This window comes from Colobus angolensis, unplaced genomic scaffold (genome assembly GCF_000951035.1).
Source record: "Colobus angolensis palliatus isolate OR3802 unplaced genomic scaffold, Cang.pa_1.0 Scaffold91, whole genome shotgun sequence".
NCBI lineage: Eukaryota > Metazoa > Chordata > Mammalia > Primates > Cercopithecidae > Colobus > Colobus angolensis.
Window position 1 is genome coordinate 4,374,047 of NW_012123043.1, and position 20,790 is coordinate 4,394,836.

The window sequence follows — 20,790 nt, forward strand, 5'->3', positions numbered from 1 at the left end:
ACAAAAGCCAAAATAGACAAATGGGATCTAATTAAACTAAAGAGCTTCTGCACAGCAAAAGAAACTACCATCAGAGTGAACAGGTAACCTAGAGAGTGGTAGAGACTTTTTGCAATCTACCCATCTGACAAAGGGCTAATATCCAGAATCTACAAAGAACTTAAACAAGTTTACAAGAAAAAACTGCATCAAAAAGTGGGCAAAGGATATGAGCGGACACTTCTCAAAAGAAGGCACTTATGCAGCCAACAGACACATGAAAAAATGCTGATCATCACTGGTCATCAGAGAAATGCACATCAAAACCACAATGAGATACCATCTCACACCAGTTAGAATGGCGATCATTAACAAGTTAGGAAACAACAGATGCTGGAGAGGATGTGGAGAAATAGGAACGCTTTTACACTGTTGGTGGGAGTGTAAACTAGTTCAGCCATTGTGGAAGATAGTGTGGCAATTCCTCAAGGATCTAGAACTAGAAATACCATTTGACCCAGCCATCCCATTACTGGGTATATATCCAAAGGATTATAAATCATGCTGCTATAAAGACACATGCACACGTATGTTTATTGTGGCACTATTCACAATAGCAAAGACTTGGAACCAACCCGGATGTCCATCAGTGATAGACTGGATTAAAAAAATGTAGCACATAAAACACCATGGAATACTATGCAGCCATAAAAAAGGATGAGTTAATGTCCTTTGCAGGGACATGGATGAAGCTGGAAACCATCATTCTGAGCAAACTATCACAAGGACAGAAAACCAAACACCGCATGTTCTCACTCATAGGTGGGAATTGAACAATGAGATCACTTGGACACAGGGCAGGAAACATCACACACTGGGGCCTGTCATGGGGTTGGGGAATGGGAGAGGGATAGCATTAGGAGAAATACTTAATGTAAATGACGAGTTAATGGGTGCAGCAAACCAACATAGCACATGTATACCTATGTAACAAACCTGCACGTTGTGCACATGTGCCCTAGAATTTAAAGTATAATAAAAAAAGAAAAAGAAGAAGAAAAAGAACCAGTGATATTAGCACAGACCAACACTAGTGACTCTAAGAGTACTCTAAGGTGGTAGAAACTTCTGTATCTGTGCTGCAGTAGCTACGAGCTGGTGTAATGATGTGGCTATTGAACACTTGAAATGTGGCTAGTGCAACCCAAGAACTGAATTTGAAACTTCATTAATTTTAGTTAATTTAAATCTAAAAGATGCTCAATATCATTAGTCACTAGGGAAATGCAGATGAAATCTATAGTAAGATATCAGTTCACACACACTCCATGGCTATCAAAAAGAGAAAATGACAAGTGTCAGTGAAGATGTGGATAAATCGGAACTCTCATACACTGCTGGTGGGAATGAGAAATGGAGCGGCCACTTTGGAAAATAGTCTGGTGGTTACTCAATATGTTAACTATAGAATTACCATGGGACCCAGTATTGTACTCCTAGGCATACATCCAAAAGAAATGAAAACACACATCCATATAAAAGCATGGACATGAATTTCATAGCAGCGTTATTCATACTAGGCCAAAAGTTGAGATACCCAAATGCCTATAAAATGAATAGATAAACTAAATGTGGTATATCCATACAATGGAATATCATTCAGCCATGAAAAGGAATGAAGTAGTGATGCTTGCTACAGCATGGAGTAAACTTGAGAACGTTGTGCTAAGTAGAAGAAGCCAGACGGCACGTATTGCATGATTACATTTACATGAAATGTCTAGACTAGGCAAACTCATAGAGACAGAAAGTAGATTGGTGGTTGCCAGGAGTTGGAGCAAGGGGAGAACAGGGAGTGACTGCTAATGGCCACAGGGCTTCTTATTGGAATGATAAAAATATTCTGGATTAGATAGTGATTATGGTTGTACAACTGTGCAAATATACTAAAAACCATTGAACTGTACATTTTATTTATTTTTTAAATTTTTTTATTTTTGAGATGGAGTTTCATTCTTGTTGCCCAGGCTGGAGTGCAATGGCACGATCTCTGCTCACTGCAACCCCCGCCTCCCAGGTTCAAGCGATTTTCCTGCCTCAGCCTCCCAAGTACCTAGCTGGGATTACAGGAGTGCACCACCATGCCCAGTTCATTTTGTATTTTCAGTAGAGACTGAGTTTTATCATGTTGGTCAGGCTGGTCTTGAACTCCTGACCTCAAGTGATCCACCCGTCTCAGCCTCCCAAATGAACGGTACATTTTAAAAGGGTGACTTTTGGTGTGTGAATTCTCTTTCTCTGTCTCTCTCTCTCTCTGTCTCTCTTTCCATTCTGGCTAGTGGTGACAATATTGGACTATGCAGCCCTAGAGTCAGACTATCTGGGTTTGAATTCTGGCTTTGCCATTTGCTGTTATATTTCCTTGGACAGCTTACTCAACCTCCCCAGCCTTCCGTTTTCTCAACTGTAAAATGGGGATAATAACTGGGCTATCTCAAAGAGTTGTCCTGAAGATTAAATGGGCTAATATACATAAAGCTGCTAGAATAGTGCCTGGTACCCAGCCCTGTAGAAGAGTTAGCCAATACTAATCTTACTAGTGTCACAACCAGAAATCCCCCAGGGCCTCCTCCAATTGTCATCCACACCTGGACTCAGCCCCTCCCCACTCCTGTCCCCATTTGCCTGCAGATGGTTCTCTCTGCTGTGTAAACTGTTGCTATAACAACCATTCCCAGCTCCCAGCAGCAGTGACTTCTCTGGAGCAGGGTGTCACATGAAGGGTCTGGGCAGGATCACTATTGGAAAACATTTTCAGTAAACCTTGAGGTTCACTGGGCAGGAAAGTCAGGGCCTGTTGGGGAACAGAGGGCCTTGTCTCCAGGCTGAGACAGGCAGGCCACCTTCTGCAGGAGGCCTGCTCTCCGAGCCCAGCCTGGGAGTCCAAGTCTTTAAATGAGAGAAGACAGAATATGTTCGAGAGTCTGCTATCTGATCCTATAACCTAACATTCTGATCCTATAATCTAACATTCACAAGGAAATGGGGCAGGGAGGTGTTTCTCCTGAAGTAGAGAAGGCAGGATTAGCAAACTAGCACTCCTTCCAAACAGGGCTCGAGGCCAGGCACCCTCTCCTGCTCCCACAGTCCTCCTCATGGACTACCCTTGACCTTGGCAAGGCCTTTCCTAAGGTGATATTGCTGCTAAATATTAAGTGGCTTTCTCCTGGAACTTTAAGCTCATCTCCCTGGCCCAAGTTTGCTGCCAAAGGCTGTACTTATGCACAGGGCTGAGCAGGGCTGGGCTGTCCAGTAACAGGCTGCGGCCTGACCTAGCCATCCGCGTGGGGCTGCCCTGTGGTCACTGCCTGTCCTCAGCTTGCTGCAGAGAGAGGCTGCCACTCCCCAGAAAGGGTCAGGCTGACTGTGGTGGAGGGGGCGGGGTGACTCTCCTCCCAGCTCATCAGGCAGCTCCCAGCCTCAAGAACACTGCCGAGGAGCAGAGATGAGGCCTCAGAGCATGGATTTGAACCCTAATCTATTTAATACTCCCCCAGGGGATTGGAGCAGAAAGGCCAGCTGGAGCCTCTCGGAAACTTTGGCCCTGAATCAGAGCTTACCAAGTGGAGCTCGTGGGTCCTCAGAACCTCCCTGGTGCCCAAGGCTGGTTGGTTAATCCCAGAAGCCAGGCCCTGCTCCCTCTCCCCAAGAACCGGGTGGGCTCCCCATCATAGATACTGCAAACTCAGGCTGTTCTCCCAGCCTGACCACGAGGCCTGGGGTTGCGGGAAGGATGTCAGCCCTAGGAGTGCAGAGTCCCAGGAGGAAAGGAGCTGTGCTAAGCAGGAGACTGAGGGAGAGACAGAGAGACCTGGGCGGCGGCTCCAGAGCCTGAGCGAGACGCTGCCCACCTCGCTGCGCTGCAGCCGCAGCAAGGCCACAGCCGGCTGAGGACCGGCAGCGCCCCCTTGTGGCCGTTCTCAGCAAAAAGCCCCCAGAGAGCCTGACGGGGCTGGACTGGGGCTGGGTCCTCTTGCTGCAAGCTTGAGGTGGCTAGGTGGCTTCTCTTATCCAAAGCCTGGATATGAAGGAAGGGGCTTTTCCAGAGAACAGACTTGTGCCTGAAGAGTAGACTTGTTCTGAAGGCCAGGGACACTCTGCGTAGCCACCTGACATCAGGAAGTCAAGCCCTGGTTTTGTAATGGACATCCAATACTGGTGGTGTGCAACGAGACTTAAGGATTTTCCAAAATGTGGCCTTCTGTAGCACACCCTCCACTGTGGGGGTTTGCAAAGACGAGGATTCCTGGGCCCCATCTCCATCCTGCTGAATCAGAAGCTCTCGGGATGACACCCTGTTATCTGCCTTTTTAACATGCTTTGAGAGAAAAGATGCTTTTGTGGGCTTCAGACAAGTACAAAACCATAGAACCAGACTGTCAAAACTGGGTAGGGGCTTGGGTGTCCTCTACTCCCACTCGCTTATTTGTAGATAGGGAAACTGAGGCCCAAAGAGGGGAAGTAATTAACCCTAGCTCCCACAGCAAAGTCATGTGTGCTCCCAAGCTAGAACTCTAAAAATTATTATTTTTTATAGTGATGGACTCTTGCTGTGTTGCCCAGGCTGGTCTTGAACTCCTGGGCTTGAGGGATCCTCCCATCTCTACCTCCCAAAGTGTTGTGATTACAGATATAAACTACCACCCCCCACCCTCTTTACGTGTTCTAAGTTGTCCACCCGGCATGCCCTGCTTTACAATTCCTCTTAGCCCAGTGCCCAGTGGAGATGCATTACCAAGGGTTCCTAATCCAAGCCATGTCACTCAATGAAAATCAAAACAGTAGGTGATCTGGAAAGATACCTGCCTGGCAGTTCCAGGCTGAGGTGGCCATGCACGCTCCTCTCTCTGGTCCCAGATTTGCTTCTCTTTCCTAGTTTTTCTTTCCTTGCCTCACACACCCATGTGGCCAACCCAGTAGTCCTTTAGTCCTGGCTCTTTCTGGGTATGTGTCGCCATGCAGCAAACAACAGGAGTGCCACTGAGCGCCGGGCTCCAGTTCAGCCCACTCGCTGATTGAGATGGCTCAGGATTCTCTGGGGTGAGGATGAAAACCCTGGGAGCTCCCCTGGGGAGCAGGAGCACTCAACTACGAGAAGCATGAGATTTGCCACGCTGCGGGGGTTCAGTGACAACTGCCTCTGACAATATTGTGACTTAAGTGGGGGAATGAGGGAAAGATAGGATTAGTAACAGAACAAATAGTCCCCTGCCTGCATCCTCCATGGAAATGGGGTGCCTCTGGTGTGGGGGCCTGCCAGCATCTGTTCTAGAGCCTCTTGGGTCATCAGATGGCGAAGAAAAGGATAGAGAGAGGGGATGGAGTCACCGTAGTGACAGTTACTGTGCTCTACTTGAAGGCAGAGGGGATTTGCTTGCTGGGTTATCTGTCAGTTTTCCATACCTGCCCCCAGCCACACTGTAGGATGGAGCCTTTGCAGTGAATCAGTGCAAGGTCACTGGATGCAAGAACCAGCAGGACCCTTCTACTCCAGCTCTGAGCAGCGGGTAGAGACCTGGAGTTTATCATTAGACCAAGGAGTGCACTGAGGTGGGCCTGCAATGCTCTCCCTGGCTGGAGTTTGAAGGTTTATGTCCTTGAGGGGAGGAGAGAGAACTAAAAACGATTCCCAAAAACATTTGACTCATTGTAAGCACAAGATGATCATCAACAAATGCTGGTTGTGAGACAGGCAGATAAACTCCCACCGACCCAGGCTTCACCCTAGGGGTCTAACAGGGTCAGGAAGGAGTTTTTTCTCTCTCTTTCTGAGAGTTATTAAGAAGGGATGTGTGTGTGTGTGTGTGTGTGTGTGTGTGTGTGTGTTGTGTTGTTTATGTTGCTTAATCCTTGTTTCCAGATGATTGAGCCTAGCCTGGATTTGGGATCCAGTCCCAAACCATCCCACACAATGAATTTACATTGCAGTTCACCTCTTCTGGTGACACATCTCTGTGTGTTTCAACCCCAGCCCACAGCATGGAGTGCTGGTCGAAAGATCCCTGAGCCAAGAGTGATAGCTACCATGCCATTCACAACCTGGTGACACTGGGCAGGCCCCTCCCCTCTGGGCCTGAGGGATTATTGTTCCCCCACCACCACCCCCAAAACCGCCATGTACAAAATGAGATCCTTTCAAGCTCTGAAGTGCCATGACTTGAAAACATTCTTTCTTTGGCTCACTTCTGTTCCTTCTATTGGTTCCCACCTCATCCAGCCACTCACAGCAGAAGCCAGTCTAGAAGTCAGGTGCAAACACAGTCCTCTGTGGCCTCTACCCTGGGCCAAACCACTAATGGGGGATCTGAAACATTGGTGGAAATAATTAAGATTTCAACAGGCAGTTATTGGAGTTTACTTAATTGTCAGCCAATAATTAAAATTTTATAGAACTTGAGGATATTTGACTGCTGGGTGATGGATTCCCGTGAGTCTTCTTCTTCCTGAACTTCTCTGAATTTTGGGGGGTTATTACCCTCAGTTGGAGGCTCTCCGCCTATTACTACATCAGATTTTAGACTGCAGGCCAGAGGGGGCCCCTGAGGTTCATGATACTCCGCAGCTAAGATTGGCCCCAAGGGAACAGGTTTGACGATATTGTATTGCCTCACAGCAGTCAGAGAGTGGTAGTCAGGCCTGATGACACAGAAAGAAGATTTTGTTACTACCTCATCCACCCCTAACTCCAGGTATGAGTGAGGGTCTCACCTAGCCAAAGCAGGGTCCCAGAAGAGAATGTCCGGTCCACTGAGCTGCACCCTCCAGGGGTGTGCCCCACCCATCAGGAAATGAAACAGACAAGGGGCCAGCCTCAGTGCCAGCCCGAGGGTGCACCCATTGTTCACCCACCTCTTTGTGCCTTCTGACAGATAAGAACCACCATTTATAGAGCACCTACTGTGTGCCAGGCACCGTACTATAAACATGTTTGTAAATTAGCTCTTTAAGCCTCACAGCAACCCCACCAAGTGGGTATCGTTCCCATTTCCCAGAGCAGGAAAGTGCAGTGAGGTGAGATGGCTTGTTCAAACAAGCTGGGAAGGGGGCAGTCCCAGGGCCTGAAGCACAGGTCTTTCTGCATCTAAGGACTATGTTCTTGCCACTACATCACTGTCCCCATCTCTTGATGAGCAGTTTCATAGTCCTGCCCTCCTGGGGAAGCCTGATTTCCCTGTTCTGACACTGGGACAGAGAGAAAGACCCTTTTTACCTCATCCTCACAGTGCACCCTTGGCTGTCCTTTAAATTACTTCTCTTCCTCTAGCATCGTTTTAGTCTTCTTGCTTCCTCCCCATACAATGAGAGATATGTCCACAGAAATCTCTCCGTGCATATGTCTGCAGAATTGGAGAATTTTATGAGGGTTTCTGCAAACTACAGGCTGGACCAGAAGTAGGTGTGTATATCTGGAGGCATGTGCATGTATTTTAAAACACCGTATTGTAGTGGAAAGAACAAGGGCTCTGGAGTCAAAAAGACTTGTGATCAGTCTCCTGGCTCAAATGAAATAACATGGAAAATGCCTCGTGTTGAACATTGAGTAGCTGGGCATTATTTGATTTGTGTGTGCATGCACCTGTCTGTCAAGTGTATTTGATTGCTAGTCCTTGCCCAAAAACCCTTGACATGGACAGTATGCTCTCCCTGTGGTCTTGTGTAAGAGCCAATAGTGTGTAGAAAGAAACACCATCCTGTTCTTCCGATGCCCCAGTACATGCTGGGGCTATGCTGCTGTTTGTGGTGACTGTGAATTGCCATGGTGATGACTGAGTTGGGAGAGACTCTTGCATCTGTTCTGAGGCTGAGTAGCACACACATTCTCTCCCCAGTTGCTCCATTTTCAGGGAAAGGCTTGGAGGGGCAACCCAGGATAACATCTTGAGCTCCTCCCCATAGATCTTGATGTCACCCTGGGGCCTGTCCTACCTGCCACCTTCCCCCCTCAAACCCTACTTGTCTCTCTGTCTCTCTCACACACACGTGCATGCACACACACACACACACACACACACACACACACCACTCTTGCAGCTGGACCCTGTTCTGTAGGAGCTAAGACAGCACGCACTCCCAGGCCCCCAGAGAAAGTTTGGGAGGGTGGCATCCTGGCTGGTATCATGTGAAGGAGAACGCTGTACTCTACTGGGACCTGGCTAGAGGTGGGTTGGACTGGAGAGTACCTAGTTCTAATTTGCACAAAGGTGCCACGTAAGATGGGAGTAGTCTGAGCACATCCTTCACTTAGGGGTACTGAGGAAGGGGATGGCCCACCAAGACTCCCTCTCCATCTTTGCCATGTCTGGACTCTGTTTTGTCCCCAGGCCTGTCCCACACCCAGAGCAAAACGTTTGACAGGGCATCTCAACTTAGCCAATAAAACAAAGACATTAGCTGGGCACGATGGCACACACCTGTAATCCCAGCACTTTGGAGGCTGAGTCAGAAGGATCGCTTGAACTTAGAAGTTTGAGACCAGCTTGGGCAACATGGCAAAACCCCGTCTCTACTAAAAGTGCAAAAATTAGCCAGGTATGATGGGGCGTGCCTGTAGTCCCAGCTACTCAGGTGACTAAGGTGGGAGAATCACTCAAAACCAGGGAAGTTGAGCCTGCAGTGGGCCATGATCATGCCACCCTATCCTGGGAGACAGAGTGAAACCCTGTCTCAAGAAAAAAGAAAAAAAAAAAAAACCATTGAAGTTTTAGGTTACTTTTCTCATTATCACAGAGCAGCGTAAGCCCTAGATACCTTCACCCGATCCCTGATCCTCACCCTCCCAGGAGATGGTGAGAAAGGGGTGAAGCTTAGTTATGGGTTGGTGGTCAGAGGTGGGGTAAGGTGAAGATCAGGAGTGGATGAAGGTTGACAGGTGAAGTAAATTCCCTCGGAAATGTAACTTACTCATGTGTTTAAGCTAAAATGTAAAAATTCACCTTCAGGGTCATGGGTGGGAATGTCAGATTGGCCCCTCAACCTAGGCCCCTCTGCAGCCTCTGGAGCTCTGGAAGCCTTTCTTTTATACGCAAGTAAGTCCTCTTGGCCTGGGACTGTGTGCTGCACCACCATGGGAATGTGTCTGTCACCCAGGAATGTGGAGGAAGCCAGACTTACCAGGAACCCCAACCCTCCAGACCCACCCTGGGCTGAGCCTTGGAGAAGCAGAGCGGCATACCCACAATGGCCACCAGGGGCCACTGCGGGAGCAGAGGGAGCTGTAGGGTGTAGCCTCTGCAGGGCCCCTCTGGCCTGGGAACAGAGACCAGATCCTGGTCACCCCCAAGGAAACCAGACCCTGCCCTAACCTCCTCCCCTGTATGCCCCAAATCTATACCCGTGGGGAAGCTGCCTGGAGTCCAGTGTTCTTCCATTAGCATCTCTGTGGTCTCCAGCTAGTCCCTACTTCCTGGACCTCAGCCTACCAGCTCTCCAGAGACAGCAGGATTGAGCGACTTTGAGGACCCTTGTGGTTTGGCGAGTCTGGGAGATTCTGAGGTAGCCCCACCACACTCTGCTGATGTGGAATTGAGGAGGAGGGCTAGGATAGAGGTCTTTGATGAAAAAGATATGGAGAAAGAGGGTCAAACCTGTGACCTAGATGTCTGTGACTCCCATCTGGAGCATCTGGGGCGTTAGGGAATGCAGCGTGACTCTCCTGAGGCTACTATGTGGTTTAAACATTTTTCTTAAAAAAAAAAAAAAAAAGACATTTTCCTAATGTGACATGTATGTATCCCTTTACTTTTTTTCATGGGTTTTTGGAAATTTAAAAAAAATTGTGGTAGCATCCATTCTTGAAATGTTCATTAAGCATCTTCTTCTTTGTTTTTTTTTTTTTTGAAACTGGGTCTCACTCTATTGCCCAGGCTGGAGTACAGTGGTGTGATCATAGTCCATTACAGCATTGAACTCTTGGGTTTAGGGGATCTTCCTGCCTCAGCCTCCCAAAGAGCTAGTATTACAGGCATAAACCACCTGGCCAATTTTTTTTCTTTTTTTAATAGAGATAGGGTCTCCCTGTGTTGCCCAGGCTGATCTCAAACTCCTGGCCTGAAGCAATCCTCTGGCCTCGGCCTCCCACAGTGCTGGGATTACAGGCATGAGCCACTGCTCGAGACCTAAGGACCTTGTATATAACAGTTGCCATGCTTGATGCTACTGGTGCACTGGTGCAGAGATGCCCTGTGATATGTCAAAACAAGTATGAGTTTCTTCCTGGGCTCAACTCTGCCTTGTGCTACATGCTAGGTGTGTGACCTTGGGCAGTTTACTTGTTCTGTCTGAGTCTCAGTTTTCTCATCTGTTAAATGGGGCAGTAGCACAAATCTCCCAGAAATGTTGCAAGGATTCAAGTAGATAATGCATGCAAAGGATCTGGCACACACAGAAGTCTCTGAGTAACTCTTGATCACCTTCCTCTTTGAGAATACACACCCTTGGAGATGTGTGTGCCTGTCCCTCATCTCTGCCAAGCCCATAAAAAGCATCACCCTGGGCCAGTAACCCACACCTTGGCACCATGTTCTTAGTCCCCACATAGGCATTTTAGAACGCAATTTTATTTCTTGGCGAGTCTAAAAAATTGACCCTGTCTGTGTTTCACGCCAAGCCATCAATTAAAGCCATGGAGCAGCTTATAAGGTGACACTTGCCAGGATAAATAGGCATTGGCGGCCACAGAAGTGATGCCAGGACTGGGGATAGAGCTTAGGCCACTGGCATGGTGGCCTGCCATTTGTCCTTGATCCTTGCCACCAGCATGGAGGCCTGGATTCATGGTGCTGACCATGAGAGGATGGTGGGAGTGGAGAAGCTCTCCCTGGGAGGGGAAAGGAGGGATGGCTGGGCTTGGGTGTGGAGCTAGTTCTCAGAAAAGGTGCCCAAAAGGCTCTGGAGAGGGCAATGCAGGCTCCCTGCCCGCCCCACCCAACCTCCCCTCCCTGACAAGACAGTCAAGCCGCCTGCCAGCCGGCCTGAGTTTAGTCTTGGGGGAATAAAACCTCTTAAAGAGATTCAGAAATGTTCCCTCTGGCAGCTAAAAGAGCCTTACACTCCTGCTGAGTCTGTGGGCTGAGGAGGAACTTGAGGGGGTGTTTGGCCTCTGCAGCAGCGACAGAAGGCTCGGGGATGGAGGAGAAAAGGGAGTAGCCTGGAGAGCCAGAGTTCTTGGGTTTTCTCTGTTGTTTTGCCATCATCTTTCTGTCACTCCCTTACTCTCTCCTGCAGATTGTCTTTTAGGGAGGTACCGGGGGACTTGGTTCCATTCATGACTTTAGGTCCAAAAATGAAAGATAAGCCATGGGGCAGAGCCAGCTTCTCTTCATTCTACTGTCTTCAGGGCCCAGGGTGGTGCCTGATATGAAGTAAGTGCTTGATAAAGATTCACTGGATGGACTGAAGGAAGGAAGGAGAACATTCTTTGAGTTCCTTCATGCTCAAGCACCTCTCAGTCATTTGGATGTTATTTTCACTGTTTGCTGTTGTAGATTCTCATCTGTCCAGGCTAATATCTGGACAGCAGGATTGAATAAAATGGCTCTTGGTCATTTGGGATTCTGAGGATTGGGTCACACCCGTGCATCCTCCTCACTCGGGACTGCACCACTTGTGTGAGGACTGCCCAGAGCTCAGTTCAAGCTCCAGAAAATGACTGCTCATCCCTTCTACCTCCCACCAGCCACCTGGCCTTTAGGAGGCTATATCTGACCTAACTTCCTGGGACCCCATAGAGTAACCCCAGATATCACCAGTCCATGCCTGGGCTTAGGTGTGCCGAAGCCAGCTTGTACCGGTTCCCCAGAGCCAATTGTTAGCACTTCTTCCTAACACTGTGGTCAGTGACATCAGATTGGTGGACTGAAAGTGGCCATGATAGGAGGCTTTATACCATGGACATTGGCAAACACTATACATCAGTGTCCCCTTTCTCCGAGAGTCGGTTGTTAAACATTTACCAGCACGACCCTGGGGAGGCGGTTTCAGGCAGATGTTCCAGCTTATCTCAGCCATGAGAAATCTTGCTCAAGACCTCTGCTGTGAGAAGCAGGGCTTCCCCAAAACAAAGCCAGAGGCAGAGGCAGTTACCTGGGGGCTCTGGAAGGAGTGCACAGACACAGAAACCCATGCCTGTACCCCCTGCCAGGGTCTGGGGTTCAGAGGGCTCAAGGGCACATGCCCAGGGCCTTTGAGAGGGCCCATTCTGTTGGTCGTCTTTGGGAAGGGGAGAAGGGAGGTGACTATCATGGCCCAGGGACTAGCCTCCTGGGGACACTGTCAGTCTCCACTTCCTGACCCCTAGGATCCCAGCACTAAGTCCTCTTCACTCACCCAGCTCTTCCTTCTCTCCCTCCCAGACCCAGAGTCCCAGAGAAAGAGGACAGTGCAGAATGTCCTGGATCTCCGACAGAACCTGGAAGAGACCATGTCCAGCCTGCGGGGGTCCCAGGTGACTCACAGGTAAGCTCGAGCTGCAGAGACGGTCATGCCCTCTGCCTTCCTGGCTGTCCACCACATTCTGGAGGGCAGGTCCCCCAGGTCCCTCCACACCTCTGCCAGGTCAGCCAGGTGGCCTGATGCATGGAGCCACTGCGGAAGGAGGAGGAAATCCATTGATCTCAACAAGAGAAGCTTGGCTTTGTCTTCTATCTGCTTGTGCCTGAGCTTTTCATTTCATTTCAGCAGATCAGCTTGAAAATCACTAGTGTAGGAGCCAGGAAGTGGGAGCCATTACACAGCTCAGTGTGTGATCTCTGATAGTCAGTCTCCTTCCTTAGACCTCTGTCTCCTCAATCTGTCAAGAGAAGGTTTACTAAATGCTCTCTTCCTGTTCCTGAGTCTCCATCAAACTAGGGTTCTAGAATCAGTTCCCTTCTCAACACCTGGATCTTTTCACGCTTGTGTCAATTAGGTGGCCCTTGGCCTCTTCTGCCAGCCACTGAGGGAGGCTTGAGTGCTCAACAGGGCCCACACAGTGTCACCCAGCTCCTTGCCCTGTTAGTTGTGTCCCCTAGCCCACTGTCTGCAGAGACCTCATAGCCTCCAGCTGCATGGGGCACTCAGCCCTCCCACGGCACCTCTCTCTGGAGCAAAGTCCTGGCCACAGCTCTGCTGTGACTCAGAATTTCCCTTGCTGGCTCCTTGGACTGCCCAGATGAGCTCATGCTGTCAGCTCCAAGTGGGGCAGAGGGCTGGGCTAAGCTCTGGGGACAGAGGGAGGGAGAACAGACAAGCAGATTGGGAAATCATGGGGGGTGTGGGGCAGGAAGGCTGTGTGAGGGCTAGGAAGCCTCCCCAGTTAGACTGGAAGTGGATTCCTCTCCAACTCCTGGGGCCGGAAAATTGAGAGCAAAGTTGGGACACAAGGGCAGTGGTAAAGGACTTTTTTAGCCCATGGTGTGGCCATTTGGGATTCTGAGGATGGGTCCACACCCATGGACATATTTACATACCACCAATGACAAAGAACTCATTACCTTCCTTTTTTAATTTTTAACATGGGCTTTTTATTTTATTTTATTTTATTATTATTTTTAAAGATAGCGTCTTACTCTGTCGCCCACTGCCTCAGCCTCCCGAGTAGCTGGGATTACAGCCGTGTGCCATCACGCCCAGCTACTTTTTGTATTTTTCATAGAGATCGGGTTTCACCATGTTGGCCAGGCCAGTCTCGAACTCCTGGCCTCAAGTGATCCACCCACCTTGGCCTCCCAACGTGCTGGGATTACAGGTGTGAGCCACCACACCCGGCCAACTCACGGCCTTTCAGTCACCCCAGTGCATTGTGGGATTGCAGTGACTCTGATGTGGAACTGCATTTAGTCTTCAGTAGCTTCCAGCCATCGGCTCTAGTTCTTCCTGCTTAGAAGACCCTTCTCCTTCTCCTTCCTTGTACTACTCCTCCCCCTATCCCCAGCCCATGCCTGCATCTTGGACACTCAGCCCTTTACTCCCAGACATCTCGAATATTTTCAATGATAAGATAAATCAAAACTCTCTGGGGATTACCTCTGCTCAGGCCAGCAGATCCCTGACTACTGAAAGGGAGGTGACCAAGGAAGTCCTGGAAAAAGGTGGATAGTGGGGGCTCCAGGACCCCCTTACATCTGTCCCCTGCTGCCATTCCCTTATAGCCCTAAGCCCCCAGCAGGAACCCAAGTGAAACAGGGGTCTGGCAGAGCTTGGCTTATCAGTTTAGGACCCAGCAGATGAAATCTTGGACATCTGCCTTTCCCCATCCAAGGAAATTGTTGGAACATCTCTCAGCACCAAGTCACCCACCAGCCTCATGCCAAAGAAGCCAGAAAGTGCTTAGTTGCTGAGAGGGTCACACCCCAAATGACTCACTCACAGGAGTGGGACAGAAGTAGCAGCTCCAGCCTCCTGGTGCCACTGACTCAGAGCAGCCAGCCCCCAGCCCCTCCGTTAAGCTGGACAGCTTGACCCTAGGCAGGCGCTATTTGTTTTCTGCTTCTAGTGGGAAAGGGGAGGCTTAAATCAAGCCTTTTGCATAATGCTGACTGGTTTAGGGGGAGAGTATAAGGCGTCTGGCTTCTGCCTCCCTTTATAGGAAAGGAACCAAGAGCCCCGGAGCTGGTTTTTCTGTTTACCGTGGACCTAGAGCCACTTCCTCTCTTCGACTTTGGTTTATATTATTCCTCTTCCACACTGATGGCCAAAACAATGATTCCCTGACGTTTTATGGCTCTTTTTTTTTTTTTTTTTTGAGACAGAGTCTCTGTCTCCCAGGCTGGCGTGCCTTGGCATGATCTCAGCTCACTGCAACCTCTGTCTCCCAGGTTCAAGCAATTCTTCTGCCTCAGCCTCCCAAGTAGCTAGGACTACAGGCACGTGCCACCACGCCTGGCTAATTTTTGTATTTTTAGTAGAGATGGGGTTTCACCATGTTGGCCAGGCTGGTCTCGAACTCCTGACCTCAGGTGATCCACCCGCCTTGGCCTCCCAAAGTACTGGGATTACAGGCATGAGCCACCGTGCCCGACTGGCTCTTTTACTTTTTAAAGTGCTTTCTATCAATGAGCCCTTCCCTTAGCCCTGGAAGTAGGTGGGATATATACATACTCCCTGGGTTAGAGAATGAGGCTGGGGGCAGGGAGGCACCTGCCAGAGTCACACTGGCTGATGAGGGTGGGTTCTGTACTCAGCATGCTCAGAACCCATGCCAGCTGTGTGTCAGGCGCAGCGCTGGGCACTGGCTCCCCAGAACACACACAAGCTTTATCCTCAGAGCTTATAGTCTAGTGTGTGCTTCCTGCAAGGCTGTTTTCACCCAGGAACTCCCAGGATAACTAGATTCCATTCCTCTTCAGAAGCCTTTACTCCTGTGCTGCTTCCTCTATTTCTACTGGTTCATTTCCCCCAGCAAGGAAAGTCTGGGTCAGACTGTGGCTGGAGAGGAAATGAAACTGTGTCCTCCCCAGAGAGAGGCAAGCCTGAAGGGTGGGTGCAGGCTGGAATTCAAGAACTGAGGATCTGAGCTAGAATCCTCCTCACCAGCTTAGGTCTAGAGATGTCTAGAGATGTGTTTGGGGGAATTGAAAAAAAAGAGAGAGAGCTGTGGAATAGGGGAAGAGGACTTTTAGTATAAAGAACTAAACAGGGGCAGGCCAGGAATAGAATTGAGGAACACAAATGCTGACTGCAGCCCTCACTCCCACACCAGTGTATAACCATGGTGTAGGCTAACTACCCAAACCAGTTCCCCTGGAGATCCCTGCCACCCTCTCAGTATGGTTAGCATCATCCTCTTCCTCCCGTGTCTCATCCCGTGGTCAAGGTCAGCTTGCTCTTACCAAGCACTTACTGCATAGGGCCCTGCACTGAGTTTTCTGATGCGAACTTCCTTGCTTTTTATTTACACATCTGTCGTGGGTTTGCTCCTCTTTGATTCATTCTTCAGCACCAGCTGCAGGCCAGGCGCCATGCAAAGTGCTGAAATACAGTCATGAGTGAGCAAGGCAGGCAAAGTCACACCATCACCACAGTCTCTGGCTTCGGGGAATGTCCATTTCTGTCCAAGGAGATGTGATGTCTAGATCCACGGTAATTAGAAGCCGAAACAAGACACTGTACGAGGCAGAGCTGCAGAACACAAAGGGGTTCCTAAAGGGCTGCCAGAAGCAGGGGCCAGTGGCTCATGCCAGTAACCCTAGCACTGTGGGAGGCCGAGGTGGGAGGATTGCTTGAGTTCAGGAGTTCGAGACCAGCCTGGACAACATGGCAAAATCCCGTCTCTATAAAAAATACAAAAATTAGCAGGATGTGCTCATGTGTGCCTGTCATCCCTGCTACTTTGAGACTGAGGCAGGAGGGTCACTTGAGCTCAGGAGGTCAAGGCTGCAGTGAGCTGTGTTTGTACCACTACACTCCAGCCTAGGCAACAGAGTGAGACCCTGTCAAAAATAAATAAATAAGTAAAAAGAGTTGGCAGGGCCGGGAGGGGAGTGGCTGGGCATGGACCCGGTCAGGAAGCCCTCCAGAGGTTCAGAAGTAGCCGCCACTGATTGCCCTGCCCGGCCAGAGCCTCCACCATCTTGCCCACAGGACTACTGCCAGGACCCCAGCACACTCAGTTTCAAGAGCGTTTGGATCCCTCAGGTTCTGCTGATCAGAAAATAAGACCCTATTTTCTCAGGTCCAATAGAGACAACTTTGGAAATTTTTCTTTTTTTAAGAAACTTGATAGAAATCAGAATGGAAAAATCAATGTCCCACTCCCATTCCAGCCCCCAGAGTGGCTAAGCAATGAATGTGTTCACAGACTAGTGATTGCTTGGGTTCAGACAACTCATGTCCAGCCACAGATTGCCTCAGTTGCCCCAGCTTTCTTGGCCACCAAACTCCATTTCACTTACTTAGTCCTGTCTGGCTTAAGTTAGGACAAGTTATGGAGACCCTGCCTAAGGCTGATTTGGGCTGGCCCCACTGCTAGGCTAGGTGGAATTATGGGGCTCAACCTGAACCCAAGTGCAAGCCACCCCTTCAACCAGATTCCAGTTGTATTTCCTCTCCGCAGCCCCCCTGGCCCTATCTCCTTCCCTAGGCCCCCAGGCTCCCCTAGTGTCAGGCCATCCAGCACTAACCTGGGCATTGCTCCCTTGGCCTGGTCTAGCAGGGCCTGAGGCTTGAGACTCTGGACATTTGTCTTCACCCACATGTCGGGTTCCCTGTGTCCTCTCCTTTGTCCAGTTAAGGCTGCCCTATTCTCTAGGGGGGGCTCTACTTCCCCTGCTGCCCTAGGCCTGTGGCTTGGACCAGTCTTACTGGGGACCTGCCATACATCCAAGATTCCCAAAGCTTTTCCTATCCTCTGCACTCTACTTCAGCTTTCCTATATCTGATGTTTGGGAATCAGCTAGCCCTCGGCTAATTAATAGAAAAGAGATGACGGACACATCCTTAACAAAATAGTCAAGGCCTTCTAAGCTCAAGTAACCAGTCTCTCCCACTTGCCCCCAGATCTGTTGCCCCCTTCCATATACCAGGCACTGTGTTCCATCTGTACATATGTGATCCTTACAACTCTATAAGGTAGCTGTTACGCGGTTATCCTCATTGTACAGATGGGGAAACTGAAGCTTCAGTTAAGTACTTCCCTTGAGCTCGCTTACTAACAAATAGCAAAACAGAATTCAAACCCAGGTCATATTATACAGTCTAGGCTCTTAACAGTATACACGATTGTTTCCCTAACCACTTAAGATCATTTCCTTTGTCAAACAGATAACTTATTACAAAGGTAACACACAATCAGAGGCCTCATGGAGGAGGTGGAGCTTGGGCAGGTGGGGAGGAGATGAGAGGGCCTGTGGGTGGAGGGGAGGCATTGCTGGGGTGCGTGTGAGGGGACAGAGCACACAGCGGCGGTGCCAAGGACTAAGTAGTGCCCTCTGCTCTCCGCCCAGCTCCCTGGAGACGACCTGCTATGACAGTGATGACGCCAACCCACGCAGCGTGTCCAGCCTCTCCAACCGCTCGTCCCCTCTCTCATGGCGCTATGGCCAGTCCAGTCCGCGGCTGCAGGCTGGTGACGCGCCCTCTGTGGGTGGGAGCTGCCGCTCGGAGGGGACGCCCGCCTGGTACATGCACGGGGAGCGGGCCCACTACTCCCACACCATGCCCATGCGCAGCCCCAGCAAGCTCAGCCACATCTCCCGCCTGGAGCTGGTCGAGTCCTTGGACTCAGATGAGGTGGATCTCAAGTCCGGCTACATGAGCGACAGTGACCTCATGGGCAAGACCATGACGGAAGACGACGACATCACTACCGGGTAAGCGCAGGGCCTTCTTGGATGGCGCGGGGAGGATGGGGGAAAGACCACTGGGATGGGATGCCTTAAAAGTGGAGTGGAACCCAAAACAGGGGTTTTGGTTTGCTGTGCTGCGACGAAAGCACACAAAAGTGTGATGTGTACACTTTGTTATTGCCTCTGAAATTCGATGTGGTTTATTCTAGACTTGGGTGTGGTGTGGGCAGGGCCTACATCCGAGGAGCTGATTGGTCAGTGAAGGCGCCTCCCTCTCATTGGTCTCTGTGGCTGTCATTCTGTCATCCTCCTCCCTGGCTCTTTGCCCTCAAGAAACTGGCTCAAAGAGCCTTGGAAGAGCATTTTACTCCCAGCTCTTATGCGAACTCTGTGTAGACCCTGGACAACTAAATCTGCTTTACCATTTGCAAAAAAAAAATAAGGATATTAACATCGTATCTGTCTACCTAAGAAGAGAAAATGAGAGCATATAGGTGAAATCGCTAGTCAAACAGAGAGTAACAGCAGTAGCTCCACTTCCTTTGCCAGGAGTTCCTAACTCCTCAGTTCCGTATCCGACTGGTCCTCAGTCTCTGCTCCTTGGGTTTCTTCCTCTGCAAACCTTCTACCAATCATGCAACTTCCTAATCCCTACCCAGCATGTCAAACCCTTCTTTCCTGCCCTTTGCCCTGCAGGGACCTTCATCTTCTTTCTTTTTCTGCCTTAATTGACAGAGTTGTGCCTGTGCCTTCCAGCCTTGGAAGAGCTGGCCAGGACCCCAGGCCCCTAGCACTTCATTCTTGCTGTCCTCTCCTAGTCTGGGAAGATAGAAGAGAGGATAGGAAGAATGAAGTGCTGGGGGCTTAGGGGGATCCTGGCCCACTCTTCCAAGCCTGGAGACCGGAGAGAGGCAGTGGTTCTGGAAGCTTCTCTGGAGCACCTCTCAGCTGACTGCCACTTCCACTCTCCCTTCTTGATTTGCTGGTACCCTCCTCCGCCAAGGGGCCATACAAGTAGCGGCAGTACCCCTTCCCTTCCTTCTCAGGGTCTTAATATCTTACTGCCAGGGCCTGCCTCTCCCCAATAAAAATCCCAGACTTCAAGGGAGTGGAAAGTAGCCTCTCCTCGGAAAAGACGAGAGCCAAGCTCCAGGCCATCCACTGTTCCCCACCCCCATCTCCACCCCTGCGGAGAAACTTGGAGGGATCTGGTTAGGGCCTGTCCAGCTGATGAGGCTGCTCTGGAGCAAAACAACTGACGCATGAATGGAGTTGTTTACTGCCTGCTAAATCCCAGGGGCCAGCCCAACCTCGCGCTCATGCTCAGATCTGCCAGCCTGGAGCTGAGACCAGAGAAAAGCCATGCAGTGCACAGGTCCTGAGCTCCTTCTGTGGTCAGAGGCCTGTGCTGGACAGGAAGGGGAGCCAAGGTGTGTGAGGAGCTGCTCCACACAACCTCTGCCCTAGGAAGCTGCCAGGGACTGCCTGAGGAAGTGTCAGGTTGCTACTCTCCTCTGAGAATCCCAGGAGGGTGCGGAGGGTGGCACAATCCCAGGAGGGTGGCACAAGCCCAGGAGGGTGCGGAGGGTGCGGTGGGGCTGAGTCTCTAGAAAGTCCCCCATGTGTTAGAAGGGCCGTAGCCCCAGACCCTAGGGAGCTTCCAGACAGGTGAAGTGACAGGACCCCTGCCCAGCACAGCTCCCAGACTGATGGAGGTGACAGGACCCCTGCCCAGTACAGCTCCCAAACTGATGGAAACGAGACCCCTCTGACAGCCCTTCACCCCACCAACCCACCTGATGGCCATGGCAGAAAATACCCCAAGTGTTGGAAGGTACAGGACCTCCGCTTGGAGACATCCCAGTCTGAGGAAGGTGGCAGGACTTCCGGCTCTTAACTAGCTGTATGAGCTTGAGCAAACTAGTTAACCTCCCCAGGCATCCTTTCATTTGTCTATCTGTCAAATGCAGATAAGAGTAGAACTTATTTCAGGGCTATGATGAAGATTCAATGGGTTAATATATGTAAAGTACTTAGAATAATTCCCGGCTCATTGTAAATGCTCAGTAAATGATAGCTATTGTTTTTGCTGCTATTATTATTTTTGTTATTAGAGTGCCACACTGATGGAGAGACACGATTCTTACCGTCAGCGTTGTGTAGTCTCACCAGAGTCCCACTCACTCAGAATCAGCAGCGAAGACAGATCTAGTAGCAGCTGGTCAATCCCAGGGGCATAGATAATAGGGTGTAGGGGCATAGAATGCAGGGGGAAAGGGTAGGAAAGACCCTCTTTATCCCCCCCTAACATCCTTGCTTTATCCTCTTTCCTCTGGACAGTATGTGTGCTCCCAAATCTATTTTTTTTAAATTAGAGTTCACCGAGACTAGCATGAATAAGAACTTGCCTTCCCTGCACAGCCCCCAGCTATAGGCCCAGGGAAGCCTGGAGTTTGCACGGGGAACGCAGAATCAATTGTTGGCATGACAA

At 50.0% G+C, this 20,790-nt stretch overlaps 1 protein-coding gene across 1 annotated transcript in view; it reads left to right on the plus strand.

Moving 5' to 3' along the window:
• LOC105504403 (neuron navigator 1-like) overlaps positions 1-18,953 on the plus strand; it is a 95,593-nt gene extending 76,640 nt beyond the window's left edge. The window contains exons 6-7 of the mRNA XM_011931839.1: positions 12,390-12,492; positions 17,958-18,953. Coding sequence (XP_011787229.1) covers positions 12,390-12,492; positions 17,958-18,327 — 473 coding nt within the window. The 3' untranslated portion in view covers positions 18,328-18,953. The remainder of the gene's footprint in view (positions 1-12,389; positions 12,493-17,957) is intronic.
• The last annotated feature ends 1,837 nt before the right edge of the window (positions 18,954-20,790 follow it).